We start from the raw sequence: 20,401 nt of genomic DNA on the forward strand, positions 1-20,401 counted from the left end.
GTTAGCTGGTCTTGTAGTCTCTGACAGTGGTTTGACCCTCCTCCTGTAAGCCTGTGTGTCAGCAGTCCTGGATACAGGTTTTCTCCCAGTGGAATGTAGGTACAGAGAGCTGCGTCACAGGGTCAACTCTGGGCTCAGGCAGAAACCTGAAGGACCCTGTCCCAGATTGCTCCTGGGTTCCTGTGCCCTGAGTGTTCCAGGCGGGTCCCTCAGAGCAGAAGTGGTGGTCTTACCTCTGCTCTCAGATGTGTCAGAGTTCCTCAAGACTGGCTTTCAGCTCTGGGTGCAGGCAGAGAATGGGAGGATTCTGTCCTTTATTGCTCCTAGGTTTCTGTGTCCAGAGGGCTCCAGGCAGGTTCCTCTTGGGCCAAGAATGTGAGCAGTAGTGGTGGTCTTCCCTGAGCTCTCGGGATTGTCCACACTTCTGAGCAGCTATCTCTCTCCCCCATGGGATTTGTGTACAGAGAGCTGTGGGACTCTGTACTGACATTTTAATCAATCTGTTAATAAACAGCTTATTTTCAGTTGGAAAAAGTAGACAAAAAGTTGATGAACTTACATATAATGTCATTTTAATTAAACTATAATTTAAATACATGGTTGATTTTTCTACAAAACTATTTATTGAGTATAATACCACTGTAAAATTAGAATTAGGAAGTACAAAGAAATTTTGTTTTTGAAATACTCTGTTTATCTTACTTGAAAATCAAACTCTTGTTTCTCTCTCTCTCTTCTTCCTCTTATCCGCCTCCCCACCCTGTCTCCGCCATTCCAATAAACCTCCATGTGAAAAAAAGAAGTCAAAATAAGTGTTTTCCCATTAACAGAAAAGCGTCTTAAAGTAGTTCCTGGTTTTCTCTTACAATAGTTACTGACTGCTTTTAGTAAAAAGCAGGTAACCCTCAGTTCTTGCACAAATCTGAACACACATGGTATATGGCAGTCTACTGCCCCTGAGCTACAAACCCATCCTACATGTCATCTAAGTGGACACTGCAGACACATAACACAGTTCTGTGTGTGAATCTGCATTTGGAAGCAGTTTAGGAGAAGTGAGGATAGCCTACCTATCGAGGGCAGCCACCTGAATGGAATTTACACAGCTAACTTGAAGGTATTTCTAGTCAGCAAGGGAGCGGAGCATAAGAGGACCTAGTCTGAATGTCTCCTTTAGTTAGCTCTGCTCTAAGGAGATTCTCAATTTACTTCTAAATTTTTATTCTTACTTTAATTTATTTCTTTATTCTAAATAATTTGTTAATTTACTGGTACTTTCTTACAGCATAAAATGTTTAAGAGTTCCCTATGTCCATCCAATGTTTGGCTGTGGATATCTGCATCTGTTTCTGTCAGCTCCTGGGTGAAACCTCTCAGAGGACAGTGATGCTAGGCTCCTGTCTGCAAACATAACAGTGTCATTAATAGTGTCAGGGATTGGTGCTTGCCCATGGGATGGGTCTCAGGTTGAGCCAGTTATTGGTTGGCTGTTTCTTCAGTCTCAGCTTCATCTTTGTCCCCATATTTCTTTTAGACAGGACAGATTTGGGGTTGAAATTTTTGCAGATGGGTTGGCGTCCTTATCCTGGCTACAGGAAGTGGCCTCTTCAGATTACATATCCCCATTGTTGAGTATCTAGGATAAGGTCACTAACATCAACATCATGACTTTTGCAGGGAAATGGATGCAACTAGAAAATATTATCCCAAGTGAGGTAACCCAGACCCAAAAGGACATACATGGTATGTACTCACTGATAGGTGGATATTGGTCATAAAGTACAGGATGACCAGATATACACCATAGACCCAAAGAAGCTAATCGAGGAAGCTTGAATCTCACTTAGAAACAGGAATAAAATAGTCATAGGAGGCAGAGGGAAGGAGAGAACCAGGTGGGAGAAGGGAATAAGGAGTCTCAGGATCAGGTGTGGGGAGACACAGGAGAGAGGGCCAAGAGAACGAATGGAAATCTGTAGCTGCAGGGGCCCGGGGTGGGGGCGGAATATCTAGGAACTCCCAGAAACCTAGGATGGAGGAGGCTCCCAGGAGTCAGTGTAGGTGACCTTACCTGAGACACATAATTTTATATACTTTTATGTATTATCTATTTTTATTTTCATTACCTAAGTGTTTGTTGTCGTATCTGTTAGACTTTGTTTTGATCATTTTATCCTCACTATCTTTCAAAAATACTAAGAACAAAATATAATGAAACATTTACATATTAATTTTAAAATGTTTTAGTCACTAGATTGAAAGTTTGTAAAATGTTTCATCTTGAAGTACAATGTATATTTTGAAATAGGGATCGATGGAATAGATAGGGGAAATGAAGCAAAGTCATGAAAATAGAAACTGAGAAAGGCTCTCCAGAGAGTGTTCTTTGGATTAATATCTTTTCGTATCCACAGTAAACGATTTGGAAATCCTTATAAGGACATGGACCCTTGCTGACCTTGTGTCCATATTAAGTTAAAATTTCCAACAAAGACATTTGAAATCTTACACTGAAGTTAACTTTCAATTAGAGATAAATAAAAGGTGTTTTTAAAGTACTTACTGTTTAAGTCCTCAACTTAGGACTGCATCTGAGCAGCGGCCATGGACACTGGTTGCTGATTAGTGGTCTCTAAGACCATCGTCAGTGAGCAGTGTGTCTAGGAGCATTTCTGTTAGTTCAGGGAAGTGTGCCTGTGTCTTGGTGTTTTAATCAAATTTAAGAAATGTATTTCTTCACATGACAGTTTTCTTTTCTTTTTTATTATCTTTAATCTTTTTTTTACAGTCCAGTCATTATCTCCCTCCCGTTCTGCCCTCTAACAGTTCCTCATCCCACTCTTCCTCCCCTGTCTCTGAGAGGAGACACCCAACTCCCACACACCCACCGCACCCAGCCAGGCCTCCCCACTCCTTGGGACCTCAAGTAACTCAAGGATTCAGGGTGTCTTCTCTCACTGAGGCCAAAGCAGGCAGTTTTCTGCTGTATATGTCTCAGGGGCCTCCGACCAGCTAGTATATGCTGCCTGGTTGGTGGCTCAGTGAAAGATCTCAGAGGTCCAGGTTAGTTGAGACTTCTGGTCTTCCTTTGGGGTCACCTTCCTTCTCAACTTCTTCCAGCTTTTCCCTGGTTCAACCACAGGGGCCCCCAGCTTCTGTCCATTGGTTGGGTTAAGTATCTGCCTCTGCCTCAGTTATTTGCTTGTTGGGCCTGTCAGAGGACAGCCATGCTAGGCTCCTGTCTGTAAGCATGCCACCAACATTGGTAACAGTGTCAGGCCTTGGAGCCTCCCCTTGAGCTGGATCCCAATTTGGGCTTGTCACTGGGCCTCCTTTCCCTCAGTCTCTTCTCCATTTTTGTCTCTGCAGTTCTTTTAGACAGGAACAATTATGGGTCAGAGTTTTTGACTGTGGGTTAGCAACCCCAACCTTCTACTTGATGCCCTGTCTTTCTGCTGGAGGTGGACTCTACAAGTTCCCTCTCCCCACTGTTGGGCAATTTATGAAAGTTCCTTCCTTCTCTTTGAGTCCTGAGATTCTCTCACCTCTGTAGTCTCTGATACATGAAGGTCCGCTCACCTCCCATATCCCAAGGTTGCATATTTCCATTCAAATAATGTTGCCAATGTTCTTTTTTCTGCCTGCATTTTCTTTTCTATGAATGCAACATCATCATCTTTTCCTGCCCATTGTTGTAGCAAGAGATTGGTAATCTTGCCTAATTTTACTCCACTGCCCATCAGAGTCATCTTTCACTGGCCTTGGCTCTAATCTCTGTCCTTGAGCATTTATAAGCCCATTGTGGTCTAGCTAGCTACACAATTTCAGCTCTGGAGAATTCATACATAAAACATGTCCTCCTGCCAGACAAGGTGGCTTCTTCTCCCACCCAAAGCTCAGTCCCAGTATTGGTTAGGTGCTAGGAGCCTGATCTATCAGGACATCATTGAGCTGACGTGTTGCCACTGGTCCATCTTGTCTTGACAATACATAAAGCAGCTCGATTCTTAGAAGCTTGGGTATAGGAGCTCAGGAGATAGTTCCTTGGCAAAATCACTTAACATGTAAGTATAAGGACCTTAGTTCGGATCCCTAGAACTCATATAAAGGTAGACCCAGTGACATGAGTAATTCTGGCATTATGAGATGTGGAGGTAGGAGAATATCCAGAAGATTATAAGCCAACTAGCCTGTCAAACACAGTGGCAGAGAAGAGATCCTATCTCAAGCAAAGTGAAGGCGAGGACTGGCACCCACAGTTGCTCTCTGATCGATCTCCACACACCCGCTACATCATGTTCATGCCCACTCACCCACACACACATGAAAAGGATAATAAAAACGCAATCACAGAAAGAAGCTATTAGAATACTAGTGTGCTTCTTTTCTCTCTTATCTTTCTATTAAGTTTAAATATGTAGTAATGATGACTATAAGCTGGGAAGCAGTAATTATGGAAGATAAGATTCTTGATTCCGTATTCTACCCAATGGTATTTGAAGGATTGCCTCTTAAATAAAACTTTGTAACAGATATAACATTTTTTGCAAAACAAGTCCAGAGGTACCAAGTTCATTACATCAGACTTTCCAGTTGAGCCTTATGAAGATGAAATTCCAAATCTTGTGGGTTGTTTTTTTTTTTTTCTACTAGGCCTCTGTCAAACCATTTTGCTCTAGGCATGAATGAGCTAATCTCATTTGAGAAGATGTGTTCATTAGCAAAATTGTACCAAAATAAATTTCACTAAGGTCATAGTGTTTAATTTAATAGTATTATGATAATTAGTTTCAGATTTGCCTACTTTCCCAAAGGACAAGAATTTTTGTACTCTTGGATGTATACCTAAGGCATAAAAATGACAGCAAAATTAATGTCATGGCCTTCAGAGCCTGTTTATGGGTGTTCCTTGCAGGGCCCTAAAGGACTTAGGAAGCATTGTACAGCTAAAATAAACCACTTAGGATGTGCAAGATAAAATTGGGTTAATTGGGTTCACCTGATCTTCAGCTACCCTACACCTCACTCAATACAACATTCTTATTGCTCAAGGAAACATGATTTTTATAGTTAAAAAATTACTCTAGAACTACATAAAAAAAGCTTAAAGAATACTTTCTTCAAGTAAAATATATAAGATTTTTTCATTCATTGTTTTAATCTAATTTCTTTTATTTATGAAAGCACTTCGTCTTTTTATATTCTTAGCAAGAATGTTCTGGTACTATTAGGGCAGGCCTCATGAACACTTAATACCCACTCCTCTCAGGAATGTGAGCATCACACTGTACTACAACTGCTGTTCTACAGGCATTCTTCTAAGCCTCAGGCTCTGAACTCTGCTTTTTCATTTTTTGTCAGGGTTTGTGTATCAAGAAAAAAACAGTTCACACATCCAGCTAAAATCCAGAGAAATAGGAAGATAAAAATGTTGTGTCTAACAATTCCATACTGTATATAATGTTCTTTGTTCATTTTCAACCCCATAACTACTCTCCCTTTCTCCTCACCTGCTGAAACCCTTCTTCATAACAAGTCTCAGTCCTTTCTTTTATGTGTTTATGAACCACTAAGTTTACTTAGGGTTGTTTGCATGAGCATGGGTTGGAGATTATTTACTTGAACATAAAAAACTTACCGAGAGCTACAGCATGAAGAAAATCGCATATACCCCTAGGAGCTGTTAACTGACAGTAGTCCCTTTAGAGGGCTAGGAAGGGCTTAGCTCCCTAGGGATGTGAGTCCCTGCTCCACTCTTATTGCAGTTTTGACAGGCCTCCTCTTGTTCAGGCATTGTGCAGGCAACCACGGTTTCTCTTAGCGCATGAGTACAACAGCCCTGTTGTGTGCAGAAGGTACTGTTTTTCAGCACCCTTTCCCATGCTGGCATTCCTTCTCTTCCCTCTTCACGCCCATGCACATGGAGGCCAGAAGTCAAAAAACTGCTGTCTTCTCCAGCTGTTCAGATTTGCTTCAGCCAGCTCTGTATGTGGGGCTGGAGACTGAATCAAGTCCTTAGAGTTTCCTTACAAGACTGATACTTTAAAGTGTCAAGAATGAAGACTATTTGTTTAAAACAGAATCTTGATACATAGTCCAGGCTATAATTTCAAATTTATAATCCTCCTAAATACTGGGATTGTAAGAGTGTGCCATCATGATTGGCAAAGTGTGTGTGTGTGTGTGTGTGTGTGTGTGTGTATGTGTGTGTGTGTGTGTGTGTGTGTGTGCGTGCAATGAAATATTCAAGAGCTGAAATACCCAAGGTTTTAGGTTGACAGGGCCCATCAAACATTGAACAAATGGGTGAAAACAAGTTGAGATACTTCAGTGCAAATCGTTTTAACATTGGTCAGGCATGGCACACCTTTAATTGCAACACTTGAAAAAGCAGAGGCAGGCAGATCTCAGTGAGTTTCAGGTCAGCCTGGTCTACATAGTGAGTTCTAGCCTGGCCAGAGCTACAATAATGAGAATCTTGTCTCAAAAAAAAATCTCAATGTGATTTCTGTAGAGAAATAAATAAATTGTATGCAAAGCATTGAAATCTTCTATATCTTCCTACTGACATTGCCAACCAGAGGAGACTGGAGTAAAGCTTTTCAGTTTCAGTCTGGAAGTCTGTACCTAGAAATTTATTACTCATCATTTTCATTGAGAGATAGTGACTTGTCATTCTTAGAAAGACAGACACACGGGGATGTATGGATACCTGAGTGATGGCCACATAAGTTTTAACCTCTAAGAATTGAAAGTGCTTGTCTTTGAGGAAGAAAACCTGGTGTCTATATCTAAAACAAAATAGAGATGTTTAATATAGATTTAACTTAAAAGTTTTAATCAAAAGGAAAACATTTTTATGGCAGAAATGACCTCAAAACATGCTAGTCTGTCGAGGCAAGAACACGGCCATCTAAGGAGCACAGAGACTTGGCTGTATGCTCACTGTGTGAACATAGACAGCTCTTACAACTGGAACCCTGAGGTTTACCTTTTAAGTATATTCTGCTTTTAAAGCAGTGAAATAGAGCACCCCCACTTTGACTACACGGTCGCTTCTAAAGTTAGAGAATGTTTTATTCCTAGGTACTCCTTTACCTAAAATATGGAAAACCATTTGTGTGCACAGAAATTGAACACCCACTGTATTACATTTATTTTTGATAACGCACAGCTGGCAGTGCCCAGTAAGTGGAATCCTGTCACTAGACTGAAAAGCGAGTCAGTGAAGAAGGTTGACTGGGTGGAGCAGTCACCTGTGGAGTCACTACCTACTGTAGTGTCAAATCCAGAGTCTTGTCTGACTGTCACTGGGTTGTATTTTAGAATCAACAGACGTGAAATAACGAAGGTCAGCAGGTCAGCGTAGGTCTGTGGCATATGTCACTGTGTAAGGAAGTGCCTGGGCACAGTGGTACATGGTTGAAACCCCATCAGTGACACAGTCAAGGAGAAGGATCACAAGTTTGAGACCAGCTTAGACTATAGAACAAGCTCCTATCTCAAACAACAAGCTAGGGAGTAGCTCAAAGGCGGAGCACAACATACCCAGCACGCACAGAGCCCTCATTTCAGTCCCCAGCATCAGGACCCCCTCCCTTTCAAACTTTTCCTGTTTCTATATTTCAAATTTAATATTTTCACATTTCAAGATGTACTGGTCTAATTTATTATAACATTTATTCTGATGACAGCATGTCTATCTGGGGATGTAGGGCATGTTTAGTCGCCAGGAAATACTTTTCTGGAAATGCTAATCTAGATGGATACCTACACTGAATCTTGTGGTCAGTACCTATACAAACACAGGAGAACATGCCACACATGCTCTCAGCACGGGCTAACAGCTCTGACCAGTGCACAGAGATGGTCTCTTCTCTCTGAGATTCTTTATCTAAATTAACTTTTAGGAAACTTGGCAAGACAGTGTACCAAATTCCAGCAATGCCTACCATGGGCTCTGTCAATAAGGAGTCAAGTTGTTACTTTCTCAAGTCACCAATTTACCCAATTTTATGTCAGGTAAACTTATCAACTTGTTTATTGACAATTTTTAAATACTATATAGTGACTAAAATCAAAATCAGTTATATGTGTGATTTATTAAGCTCATGATAAATTTTGCTGTAGCTGGTGGTTTCACTGACTTGTTTCTGATAGAATTTTCTACATAGATATATTTTTAAGTTTTTCAAGTTTTTTTTAAAAGCAAGATTATTATTTTCATAGATCGTTTTATACCTTGAAGGAAGCCTGGAGGGTAGTGCCTTGCTATGGTGCTCTGAGTGCATAGGACTTCACTTTGTGTAAGGCTTAAAAACTACAGTCAGGTATTATGTTCTTGTTTAATACTTCCTTTGCCTCTGATATTTTTATATAATGAACTCTTATCCTATCTAAATTGTTAGATGTTACAGGATGATATGATTATCCAGTATTTTCTCTATTGTTAGTTTACTGATTACACAATGTATTTATTTTTCAATTAAATTGAGTGAAATCCAGCTTCACTTTACATAGCACCCAACTTCAGCTCTCAAGTTTTCCACTCTAGGTGCCGTCATGCAAGGAGTATATTTGAATTTACTCTGAAGACCCGAAATATCTCAAAAAGTCTTAAGTGAAAAGAACAAAGATTTGTACAAAATGTGACTTCAAAATACACTGCAAATTCTAGTGATCAAAACAGCTTTCTTTGTATTTTCATGACCTAAGACAGAGCTGAGGACTGCCAAGAAACAGCCCCGTCAGTTTTCAAAAAAATGTTTCCTAAGGTTAGGGCTGTAGAGTTAGAGTTGGGAAAATAATGAATGAATAAGTAAATGAATGAGTAATAAAGATCACAATGTTTCATTTAAGAATTTTATTGTTTTTTTAAGTTTTAGACTTGGGTTTATGGTGTATACTAAATTTTGTGAGCTGGTTCAAAGTCTTCATGGTTGTTTTGCACTGGCCTGTCATGGCTGAGTTTACTGTCCCCAGCAGTTCTGCACAGTAGTGGCAAGGATGGCTGTCCTTTTCCCAGGTGTGAAAGCAGTCAGCTTTCCATGATTTAGCATGTCATTACCATTAAGATTCTCATAGGTGTTCTTTACCAAGATGACTGTCCTTTCTGTTCGTTTTCTTTTTTCATTTTCTTTTTTTTATTATTTCTTAAAGTTCTTACCAGACATAGATTTACTTCATATCATATGTATTTTATGTATCTATTAAGATTATTGCATAGTTATCTTTAATTCATGAATGTATAAATAACATCGATTTTGAATATTGAACCAAGTGTGTATTGCTGAGGCTACCCTGACTGCTTACAGTGTGATGTCATATTGTTAGATTTGATTAGCTAAAACCTTTTTTGTTACTTCTGAATGTGTGCTTATGGAGGAATAATGCTTTAGTTTCTTTTCTCATAAAGTCTTTATCTATCTTTGGTGTCTAGATACTGCTTTGTTCATAAATAGTAAGAAATGACTTTTCAGTTTTCCTTGTGTATATGTATGTGTGTTGTTTGTGCGTACAAGTACAGTTTTGTGTGTGCATGTGGAGGCCAGAGGTTGACATCATATGCTTTCCCATTGCTTTTCTATGATATTTTTTGAGACAGAGTCTCTCACTTGACCTCGAGCTCCATGTATTCTGCTATTCAAGCTAGCCATCAAGCACCAGGCTGCTACCAGTGCTAGGACCACAGGCATGTACAATCATGCCAAGTTTTACATGGTGCTGGAGTTCTAACCTCAGGTCTTCATGCTTGCACAGCAACTTGCACTACCAACTGAGCCATTGCTCAAATCTACCTTTTAAGTTTTCGAGAATTTGTATATAGTTGGAGTAATTTCTTCCTTAATGATTCAAGAGCCTTTAGAGAAGCTGTCTGGGCCTGGCATTTCTTTGAGGGACATAGGATTCTAGACTGCAGGTTGTCTCTCTCCCTTCTTCATGCATGCTGTTTCCTTACTTGGATTGTTTCTAATAAGGGCTCTCTTGCCATTCTTAACACATTGTCCTCTGTAAGGAATGACACTACTCTCCAGGTGCCTTTCTGTTCTCCTTCTTTTCCCTTGTTTTGAGTGGGTTGGTTGTGATGGTCTTTACTGTGGTCTTCATCTTTCTTGTATATTGCAGGTTTTTAAGTGCTTGGCTCTGCATGTCTACAGTTTTGTCAGTGTTCTGGCTAATGTTTCTTAAGGAAACTTTCCTATCCTCCTGTCTTTCTCCTCTCTGGCTAGTGATGTGAGCTTTTTATTTGTCCTACAGCTCAGTTCATGATGCTTTATATTTTCTGTATTTTGCTTTTATTTAACTCCCCCTTATGGGTTTCATTTTTTGGTTGTATCTATTGATCTCCCTTAATTTGCTAGTATATTCTTCCAACATTATAAGCAATCCACTAGCATGTAAAATAAATACCTCATACTCTTATCTATTATTTCTAACATCTGGGTGACTTTTTCTTATTTCCTTTATTATGGATCATATTTTATAGCTACTTTGCATGCTGAAGAATTGTAAGGAAAGAGAAACACAATAGAGAGACTCTTCTTCCATTTTACCGAGAGAGTCAGGCCCCTGCTTCCTACATAGAGTTATCCAGTTCCCTGTTGTGGTTTCCTATCTGTTTGGGATCCATTGTTGTGGGGTTTGTTTGTTTGTTTTTCTTTTGATATTGTTTTAAAATTTTATTTTGCCTATGGTACATCTGCTTACCACTTACAGTTTTGGGGCCAGTAGAGGCCAGGAAAGGAGCATCAAGTCCTCTGGAACTGGAGTTACAGACAGTTGTGAGCTGGCACATGGGCAATGGGATCTAACCCAAATCCTTGGGAGACTAGACAGTGCTCCAACCCTCTAAGCCATCTCTCCACCCTTGTTGCGATCTATTTTGTGAACTGCCTTCTGTTGTCTTTGAAAGGTTCTGTTACCTATTTTATCTTTACTTTTTGTTGTTTATGTAGAAGGACAGTTTTGGCCTTTGCTACTCTGTATTTGTTTAAAAATTGAATATTGTACCTTTTTTTTAAACCCAGCTTCCATTTTTTAAAATGTGGAAAGTTTCATCAGTCTTGACCTTAACTCTTTTTGTTGTTATTACTTAGAAAGACTTCTATACTTAAAAAGCTTACTAAAAATTAGTTAATATTTTTTCAAAGATCTTGTCATTTTTTTACACACAGTTACCTTTTCCATATCTACATTTAACATCCTCAAAATAAGTTTTTGGCCCATGTGATAGTACGTGCTTTTAATTCCAGCACTTGGAAGACAAAGGCATATTTCTGCAAGTTCAAGGCCAGCCTGGTCTACATAGTAAGTTCCAGACCATCCATGACTATGTACCAAAACCTTTCTGAAAATACTAGTGATGGTGATGATGTGTTTTATTGTTTTGTTTTTTAGACAAGCTGTCATGTAACCCAGGCTGCTAGCCTTAAATTCTTCATCTCCCTGCTTGCATCTCTAAGTCCTAGGATTTACATGCATGTACTGCCATGGCTTGCTTCAAAAATATTTTTTAAGCCACATCTATAGCTGAGCATGTTGCTCAAACTTGGGGGCCTGAAGAAGAAGTATTATTGTGAGTTCCAGGCCATGCTGGGCTCAAATAAATTAATTTGATAGGACTCTTTTACCTACAGATGTACTTAACCACGTCCTTGGCTTTCTTGGTAGCATGTAGCCTGTAGGCCTTGGGTCGCATACACCCGCATATGACTGTTTTATAACAGTTACAGTGTATCCAAGAACTGGAGTAATCTAGAAATGATGTGATGTATACAGGAGACTGTAATGAATTACATGCAAATAGCATACCAGATGTCCTTGACTTCTGATCTCTGAGGGGTTCTCAGTACCAAGCTCCATGAATACTGAGGACCAGATGTTACTGGTTAATGTGTAGACAACTGGGAAACTTGGTGACCTGAAAGAGAAAACTTGAAGTTCCATGACCAAGCACAATGTACACACATTTGTGAATTTGCCACCATGTGCTTTCCTTTATGACTACAGTATTGGCATCTGTCTTTCAGTATGATTTTATTCAGCATTTCTGATGCTCCTTCACAGGCTTCATACGCACAGTTTACATTAATAAGACTATATTCTGTTAAGTGACTTTGTTAGAGTTTTGTTATTCTTATAGCTTACTACTTAAATTTTAGTGTTTGTTTTAGTATTTTAATTATTAGTATTTGTAATTTATTTTGGTAATTTTTTAAACAAGATACATGAAATATAGTTAGTTACCAGGCAGATATTTTCAGACACTCTTCACTTTGCTACTTCTTTCTATATGACTGAGAGCAGGGCTGTAGGTAGGCACTCAAAAAGTGTCCTAGCATTCCTCAAGTCCACTCCAGTATGTTTGCCACTTATTTAGTTATAAGGAGGGAAACAGTTTTCAAAAGCTTATATAATTCATACTTTTCTGTATATTAACAAAATATCTCAACTACTTCCTAATAATTCTTTCTGCTTGAATATTTTAGGAAAGCTGCTCTTCAGGTCATATACATCATAATGCGGAATTCCTCATCAGTACCACCAAAAGATCAAGGTAAGACAATGCATGTTGCAGAAGATGGCACTGTATACATTGTAGTATAATGATTTTAGTTGATAAATTTAATGCCTCCACCCTCCAGTCATAAGGTGTCATAGTTCCTAGAATTAAATGCAAAACCTTCAATTACATCTAAAAGTTGATTTCCTTTGTTAATTAATCTAGTGATTATGGATTCCCAGATTGGAAGAACAATATAAGGATCTGTCTCCTTTCCTAGGCGGAAAGGCCCCAAGAGCAGGCCAACTCATTGTATGCAGAACTGAGAGGCCAGCTCAGCACTGCCAGTTAGCTGGAGGTAATAGATGTCACTGGGATTATGGATGTGGCTTCACTGGCATAATGACTCAGGTATCTTAATAAGTATCGCATTTATGCCTCATAAATATTTATATTCACACACACACACAGATATACTTATGTTAAGAGGTAATGTTTGCTTATATTTTTTACCTGTTTTCTTATATCATTCAAAATGAAATTTGTAAAAATACTAATTTCCCTTCATGAAACCTATAAAAGTATATTTTAATTATTTCTTTTATTTTTGATATTATATAATAATTATACCATTTTCCTTTCCCTTTCTTCCCTTCAAACTCTCTGATAAACCCCTCCTAGATCTCTTTCAACTTCGTGGCTTCTTTTTTCATTAATTGTCATTACATGCATATATGTATATATTCCTAAATATAATCTGCTCAGTCTCTATGGTATTACTTGTATGTGTGAATTGAGGACTGACCATTTGATATTGGATAATTGACCCACTTCCATGGGGAAAACCATTTCTCCCAAGCTCAGCATCTTTTAGTTGATAGCTGGTGGTCTTTCCCTCATTCATTTTGGCATCTCTGTGGTTGTTGTCCTTGTTCAGCTCCTGTTTAGGCAGTCATGGTGGTGAGACATTTGTTAAGTGAGCTTCTGACATTACCAGGAGACAGTCTCACAACAAACTCCCTGAACCTCTAGCTCTTAGAACCCTTCTGTCCCCTTCATAATCAACGGTCTACAATCCTATGATGTTCCCTGAGCCTTAGGTGCAGGGCTGTTCGTAGATGTATCCATTGGAACAGGTCTCCACAACTTGCACTTGGATTGGTGGTAGTTCTCTGCAGTGGGTTTTTCTGTCTGAAGTGTCCTTGATGAGGAATGAAAACTTCACTAATCTGTGTGTGTTAAGACAAGTGTTTAGATTGTGCTAGGAATTGTACTGGGTTAGTAAAGTACTAGTTGTAGGTTCTCTCTGGTATCTGTGACTTAACCAGCACTCAGTACTTTGCCAGTTTCCCTCTTAAGGAGCAGACCTTTTTTAATTTTAGAGCTGTGGATTACTGTCTAGGCATGTGTGCCCTACTGCACCCGTAAGGTTATCGTGACATGTTGGACACTGGGCGGTTCATAATTGTCATAGCTGTGGAGGACACTTAGGTTGATTGCTTCCCTCCTTTGGAAGCTTTCTGAGTCCATGAAAGCTAGTCCTAGGGGAGACCGACATTCGGGGCAGTCCCAGCTCCAGGCCTCTGGGCTCTGTTTCAGAAGTGCTTGTTGTCTTTGGCAATTGAGAATTACCTTCCACCTCTGGGTGTGGCAATCAAGGTTAATAGCAATAGGATGTGTGTTTGAGGAGTCTTTTGAACAACCCAGCCAACACTCAAAAAAAAAAAAAAAAAGGTGCATCCCATGTATGATTTTAGAGGTTTTGTTAGGTGACCTTTGGATTCTGGAGGTAGCATATCAGCCTGGAAGAATAAAGCTCATTAAAACTGCATATGTATATTTATACAAAGAATTATGTGGGGGTTGGGGATTTGGCTCAGTGGTAGAGCGCTTGCCTAGGAGGCGCAAGGCCCTGGGTTCGGTCCCCAGCTCCGAAAAAAAGAAAAGGAAAAAAAAAAAAAAGAATTATGTGTATTACATGGCTTTTAAGTAAATGTTTAATAGTATAATTCCTTATGACTTTTTCAGACATTTTTATTACTTTTCTGATTAAGATTAAAATGTGATTTTTGTCTTTAAGCATATTATTTAGTTTATTACGTTTATAGACATATATGTGGAAACATCCCTGCATCTTTATGGATAAAGCCAGCTTAGTTGTGGTATATAATCTTTTTGATAGATGTCTGTATTCTGTTAGTATTTTTTGAACATTTTTTAAACTGTATTCACCACTGCCATTGTGGTTTTCATCTTTTGTTGTGTCTTTACCTAGTTTTAGTATTAAAGTGATACCAGCTATATATAAGGAGTTGGGGAATGCTCATGTTGCTGGTTTTGTTGTTGTTGTTTGTTTGTTTTTCTTGTTTTTTTTAACTTATTTTTTAATAGTTTGAGAAGAACTGACTGCAGGTATTCCTTGAAAATGTGGTAGATTCTGCTGTGACTCCATTTAGTCCTTGGATTTACACAGCTGGCAGGCTTTTATTACTGTTTCAGTCTTCTCCTTTGTTAGGAATGTGTTTACCTTGTTGACTTCTTTGGTGGTTCTGTTAAATCTAGAAACTCATCCATTTCTTTTAGATATTTCAGCTTAATGGAGACAGGTTTTTAAAGTATTCCCTTATAGTATTCTGAGTTTCTTTGGTGTCTGGTGTACTTCCCTGCTCATCTCTGATTCTGTTTCTTTCTCTTGGTTAGTTGGGCCAAGAGTCTGCTAATTTTGTTTATCTCTACAAAGAACCAGACCTGACAGGATTCATTGACTCTTTGTATTACCTTCTTTGTTTCTATTTTATTAATTTCTGCTCTCATTTTTATTATGTCATGCTCCCCATTGGATATGGACTTCGTCTGTTCTTTTTTTCAATTTTTTGAGTTGCATCATCAAGCCATTTACTTATATCCTTTTTGATTTTTTTTTAATGTAGGCATTTAGAGCTATAAATTTTCTCCTGAGACTGCTTTCAATGATTTTGTTGTGCTGTATTTTTATTTTCTTTTAGTTCCAGGAAATGTTTTTATATCATTATTGATATTTTGACCCATTCATCAATTTAGTAATGGACTGTTTAATCTCTATGAGTTTGTGTATTTATTAGAGATGTGTTTAGTATCAAATTTGTAAGCCCCTCAAGGCACTGAGTGACTAGGCCCCACCTCTGAGAACCTCAAGCCACAAGGCTATGCCCGAAAAACAGGCCAATGGCCTTAACATCCAGCTCCAGCCCCTCAAGATGCAGGTGGCCAAGCTCTATCCTACAGAATAAAAAGCCCAAGATAGGGTCACAAAATTCCACCAATCTCTGAGCTTACCCCAAGATCATACTACACAGTCCCACCAACTCCAAGCCACCCAGGAATGCTTTGACCCAAGAAACCCTATATAAAGCCTACCTCCAGCTCAGTTCTTTGCTGTTTTTCTACCAAGCAGAGGCAGCCCCTTAAGAGAGACACACTTTCTTATATCCGTCCCAATAAATCTCTTGTGTGAGACTTCTTGTGCAGTGTAACATTGTGGTATTGCTTAGCTTAGGACTGCCAGGAGGATACCTCCACCCTAACTCCTCCTCCCCCCAAGTTTAAATTTTATTACATTTTATTCAGATAGAGTAAGTTATTTCAGTCTTTTTGATTATGTAAATTTTTGGGTTTTTGTTTGGTTGGTTGGGTTTTTTTTTGTTTTGTTGTTGTTGTTGTTGTTGTTGTTGTTGTTGTTGTTGTTTTTTGTGCCCCAGGATGTGATCTATTATAGAGATTTTATGTGCTGCTGAGTAAATTGTGGATTCTTTGGCGTTTAGGTAAAATCATCTGTAGATAACTGTTAGATCCATTTGATTTATGATGTCAAGTAATTCTGATATTTCTCTATATTTTCTCCAAGTGACCTATCTATTGAAAAAAGTGAGGTATTAAAATCACCCAGTATTATTGAACTAATGTTAATCTTTGACTTTACATTCAACAGTAACACTTTTTATGAAATCGGGTGCACCAAAGTTTGGTGTATACATGTTTAGGATAATTCTTGTTGGTTAATTGTTCTTTTGATTATCCCTCCTTATCTGTTTTGATAAGTTTTAGTTTGAAGACTGTTTTGTCAGAAATTTGGATAATGATGCAAATATGAGTCCATTTATTACTCTAAAGCTATGCCTGTTTTTAAAGCTAAGATGTGTTTCTTTTAGACAACAGATAGATGGATTTTGTTTCTCTACCCCTTCAATTGGCCTGTGTCTTTTAATTGGAGAATTCATGTCATTGATATTTAAAGTTGTTGAAATATGTCTGTTAATTGCCTTCTTCATGTTGTTGATTTTTGGTAGTGTTGTTTCTATTCAGTGGTATTTTGTGTTCTACTAATTATGAATTCTTATTTCTTTCCATAGTCTCTTGATATTCTCTTTAGTTCAAAATATTCTTTTCTGTATTTAGTTTTAGTTTATTGAATAGAAATTTTAGACTTTTTATATTATATAATGCTTTTCTTTCTTCTTCAATTATGGCAGATAGTTTTGCTGGGTATATTAGTCTCGACTGGTAGTCCTGGTCTTTTAGGATGTAGAATACATTGCTCCAGGCCCTTCTGGCTGTCAAAGATTCCATTAATAAATCATTATGGGTTTTTGTTTATGTGTGACATGGGTTTTTTCTTTTGTTTTTTCTTATAACTTTCAATATACTTTTTTTTTAATGTATACTTGGTGATTTAGCTAGGATGCCATGAGGATTTTCTTTTCTTGTCCATTTGGTTTTCTATGCTTCATATGGATATGTCTTTCCTTATTTTAGGTAAGTTTTTTTTGTGTGATCCTGTTGAAAATCTGGTCTATACCATTGACTCAGGAGTCTCCTCCAGCATCTATGCCTATAATTTAAAGACTTTTTCATCCTCCTTTCCCACATTATCTGTCTGTTCATCTTTGAGGGGGAAGTATTTTTCATAGTCCTGTCTTAAGTGGTCTAGACCCTCTACTTTATTATTGAACCCTATCAATCTTCTGCTTGATTTATTCTGTTTGTAAGACTTTCCTTTAAGTTTTATAGTTGCTAATTGGGTTTTTCAATTCGATCTTTATTTCAGTTTGAGTTCTCCTTCAGTGGTTCTGTCTTCTTATCAAATTCTGTTTTCAAGTCTTTCATTGCCTTTGTAATTTTGATAGTCTTACATTTGTGGGGTTTTGGCCATTACTCAGGCATTATTTTACCCTAAGTTCTTCATCTATAATTTCATTGAGGTTTTCTTTTGTGTCTTAAATATCCTAAATTCCTTCATGAAGTTTATGGTCATTATTTTAAATTTGACTTCCTGGTGTTCATCTAGGTATTTCTCCTTGGTAAACATTTCTACAGGGCTGGTAGGTTTTAGAGAGAAGATATTGGCTTGATATTTCATATTGTTTATATTTTTGCCTTGAGATCTGGCCATGTTGATTTCTTTTGGTCTAAGTCTGCTATGGACAAAGCAGATTGGAGCTGAAGAGGAGATGTGCAGGTAAGTTAGGCCCAGAGGTTGGAAATCACTTGGGGCAAATGAAGTCAAATGGACAGAGAGGACTTCTGGGATAGTATACAGGATGTGCCTCCTGGTTCAAGTGTATAGTGTAGGGGTAGATCTTGCAGGGTGAAAATGTTGGCTGTGGCATGCAAGGTGCCTGTGAGTTGAATGGTAGGTAGAGTAGGTCCTGACAAAAGCCTAGAGATTGTTGTAGGGTGGAGTGGGCAGACTAGGCCTAAGCACTAGATGTGTGATCCAGACTGTATCTGATAGGCTGTGGAGGGAAAGGTCAAATATACCCGCCAGTCTATACCCTGTACTCAGTCCGCTGAGTAAGGAAGATAGACATGATATGGGAGGAACCTGTGGGTTGTTACTGGTTAGGGAGAAAACTTGAAGGTTGGTTGAAATGCAGGCAGTGGTCCCCAGACAAAGTGGGACACAGGCTAGAAATGGCATGTTGGGATGGCTGTATTGGCTTGGCAGGTCAAGGAGGCTCACCAGGATCTACCCTGGAGAAGGATGTAGAAGACCTGACTGGGTAGAGAGAGGTTATATATTGTGAAAGAAGGTCCTGTAGATGATGACATGTAGGAAAGGTCTATAAATTTGTTTTTGGAGAGCATGTTGTCTATTCTGGACTTAACGTATGTTTGACCCATTTCAGTTTCCTTAGTAGATCAAATGTTGATACCATATCTAGATTTAATTTTTTAGGAAAAGTTTCTGGAGTGTTTAGAGAAACAGAGTATAGCTTAAAAATAAACTCCATAATAAAGAGTAAATATTACATTGTCCGTTTATAAAGAATAAACTGACATGTAGGAGGAATACATATCTTCCTTTTCCCTTGCTTAGTCTATACAGAAAATAAATACTGACATGAGTATAAGAAAAGATGTTATCTTTCATATTGTAAAACTAGATAATCTTAGGATAGATCATAATTTTAATAAGAGAATTTTCTATAAAGATCCTTAAAATAAATGTGACAGACACCAATCTCTACCCCTAAAAAGATAGTGTCTTAAGTCTTGCAAAGCATGGAAGCTGGGTTTGTAACTCAGTTCTGTCTCTTAATTTTATAGCCATAGGTACATTGTGTGATATATACCCTTCTCTGGAACTCTGTATAATAAAGATAGTAATCCCACTGAATAGGATATAGGGAGGTTACTAGAGATAATTTATATACTTCATCTAGCATGTTACTGAACAGAGTAGACACTTACAACCATCACTCTTCATGGTTGTTATTAAAACAGGGCCTGCCCTATCAGTTAGATATACAAGAAGTTGCTTCCTGCTTGGGATGTCTAGCCCCCCTGGAAAGCCAAGCATGGTCCTGGAGGCCCATTATCAAGAAGATGCAACAGATTACATGTCTTAGACGTCATCCGCACATTGGCCCAACAGGAAATCTCTTCCCTTGAGACACAGAATTTAAGCTCTGAACACTTAAGTCAGGAAAAGAACACTTAAGTTAGGAATGAGAGAGGGGAGCAATGAAGACCATGAATTTTCTGAGTTCTCTGGTGGATATCCTTTGAAGTGGCCAGTAGCAGTAGCTATTCAGTGTCCTTACTAGGACCGCTTCTTTATCTGTACAAACAAGAGGCAGAATTACAGACGAAAAACAAACAAAAACAAATGTATCAACTATCAAGAAAGTGCACTCCTATCCTAGTTACCTCCACACTGAAGCTGTGAAACCTTAGATAAATTACTTTTTCCCCTAAACCTCAGTTTCTAATTCGGAAGTTCAGGATTATCAAACATTCTTTTTTAGCTTTAAGATGTTACAAGTCGTTGTGATGTGTCTCTAATCAGTGAACTGTGTGCCTTGTAGCTTATAGAAAAATATACTGTCCTCTCACTTCTTACCTGCTTTGCCTTGCCTCGGAGTTTTGTTTCTATGCTGTCTCTATGCTCCTAGGAAAGTTTAGTTTCCAGCTTTGACTTGGCCTCTAGATGAAGCCCCTTGAGACTCCTAGAAACTTAGCATTCCTAGGAACTTCCTCCTTGGTCTTTGCTGAAGACCCAATCCTGGAATTTGATGGAGAAGTAGGAGTTACAGAGACAATTAGTCCAGTGTGGTGTGATGGTCACTCTACTATACTACAGCTTTCTGTCCTTTGTTTATTTATCTCACAGTAAGTTGAATGTAATTTTTATTTTAAAGGCTCAAGAAAATGAAATTTTTTGCCAATCAATAAGCCATTGGTTTAAACCCAGATCTGTCACAACCTCAAGGTCACACTATTGATCTCCATCGTTACCATATAAACTTACAAAGTAGTTTGCTAATAATTGTTTGATCAGCCCCTTTTTCTTTTCTGATCAATGCTAAATTACATATTTGAATTCCTAAGGTCATTTTAAATCAACATAAACAGAAATTT

The 20,401-nt window shown here is 38.4% G+C and overlaps 1 protein-coding gene across 8 annotated transcripts in view; it reads left to right on the forward strand.

The window, feature by feature from the left end:
- Zfp438 (zinc finger protein 438) overlaps positions 1–20,401 on the forward strand; it is a 121,882-nt gene that overhangs the window by 79,737 nt on the left and 21,744 nt on the right. For 7 of the 8 annotated variants that reach the window (NM_001443564.1, XM_087590699.1, XM_087590701.1 and 4 more), the window contains 1 exon segment: positions 12,489–12,556. In NM_001443564.1, coding sequence (NP_001430493.1) covers positions 12,520–12,556 — 37 coding nt within the window. In that variant the 5' untranslated portion in view covers positions 12,489–12,519. 8 annotated transcript variants of the gene reach the window in all.

The sequence above is a fragment of the Rattus norvegicus genome, chromosome 17, assembly GCF_021556685.1.
Source record: "Rattus norvegicus strain SHRSP/BbbUtx chromosome 17, alternate assembly SHRSP_T2T, whole genome shotgun sequence".
NCBI classification, from domain to species: Eukaryota; Metazoa; Chordata; class Mammalia; order Rodentia; family Muridae; genus Rattus; species Rattus norvegicus.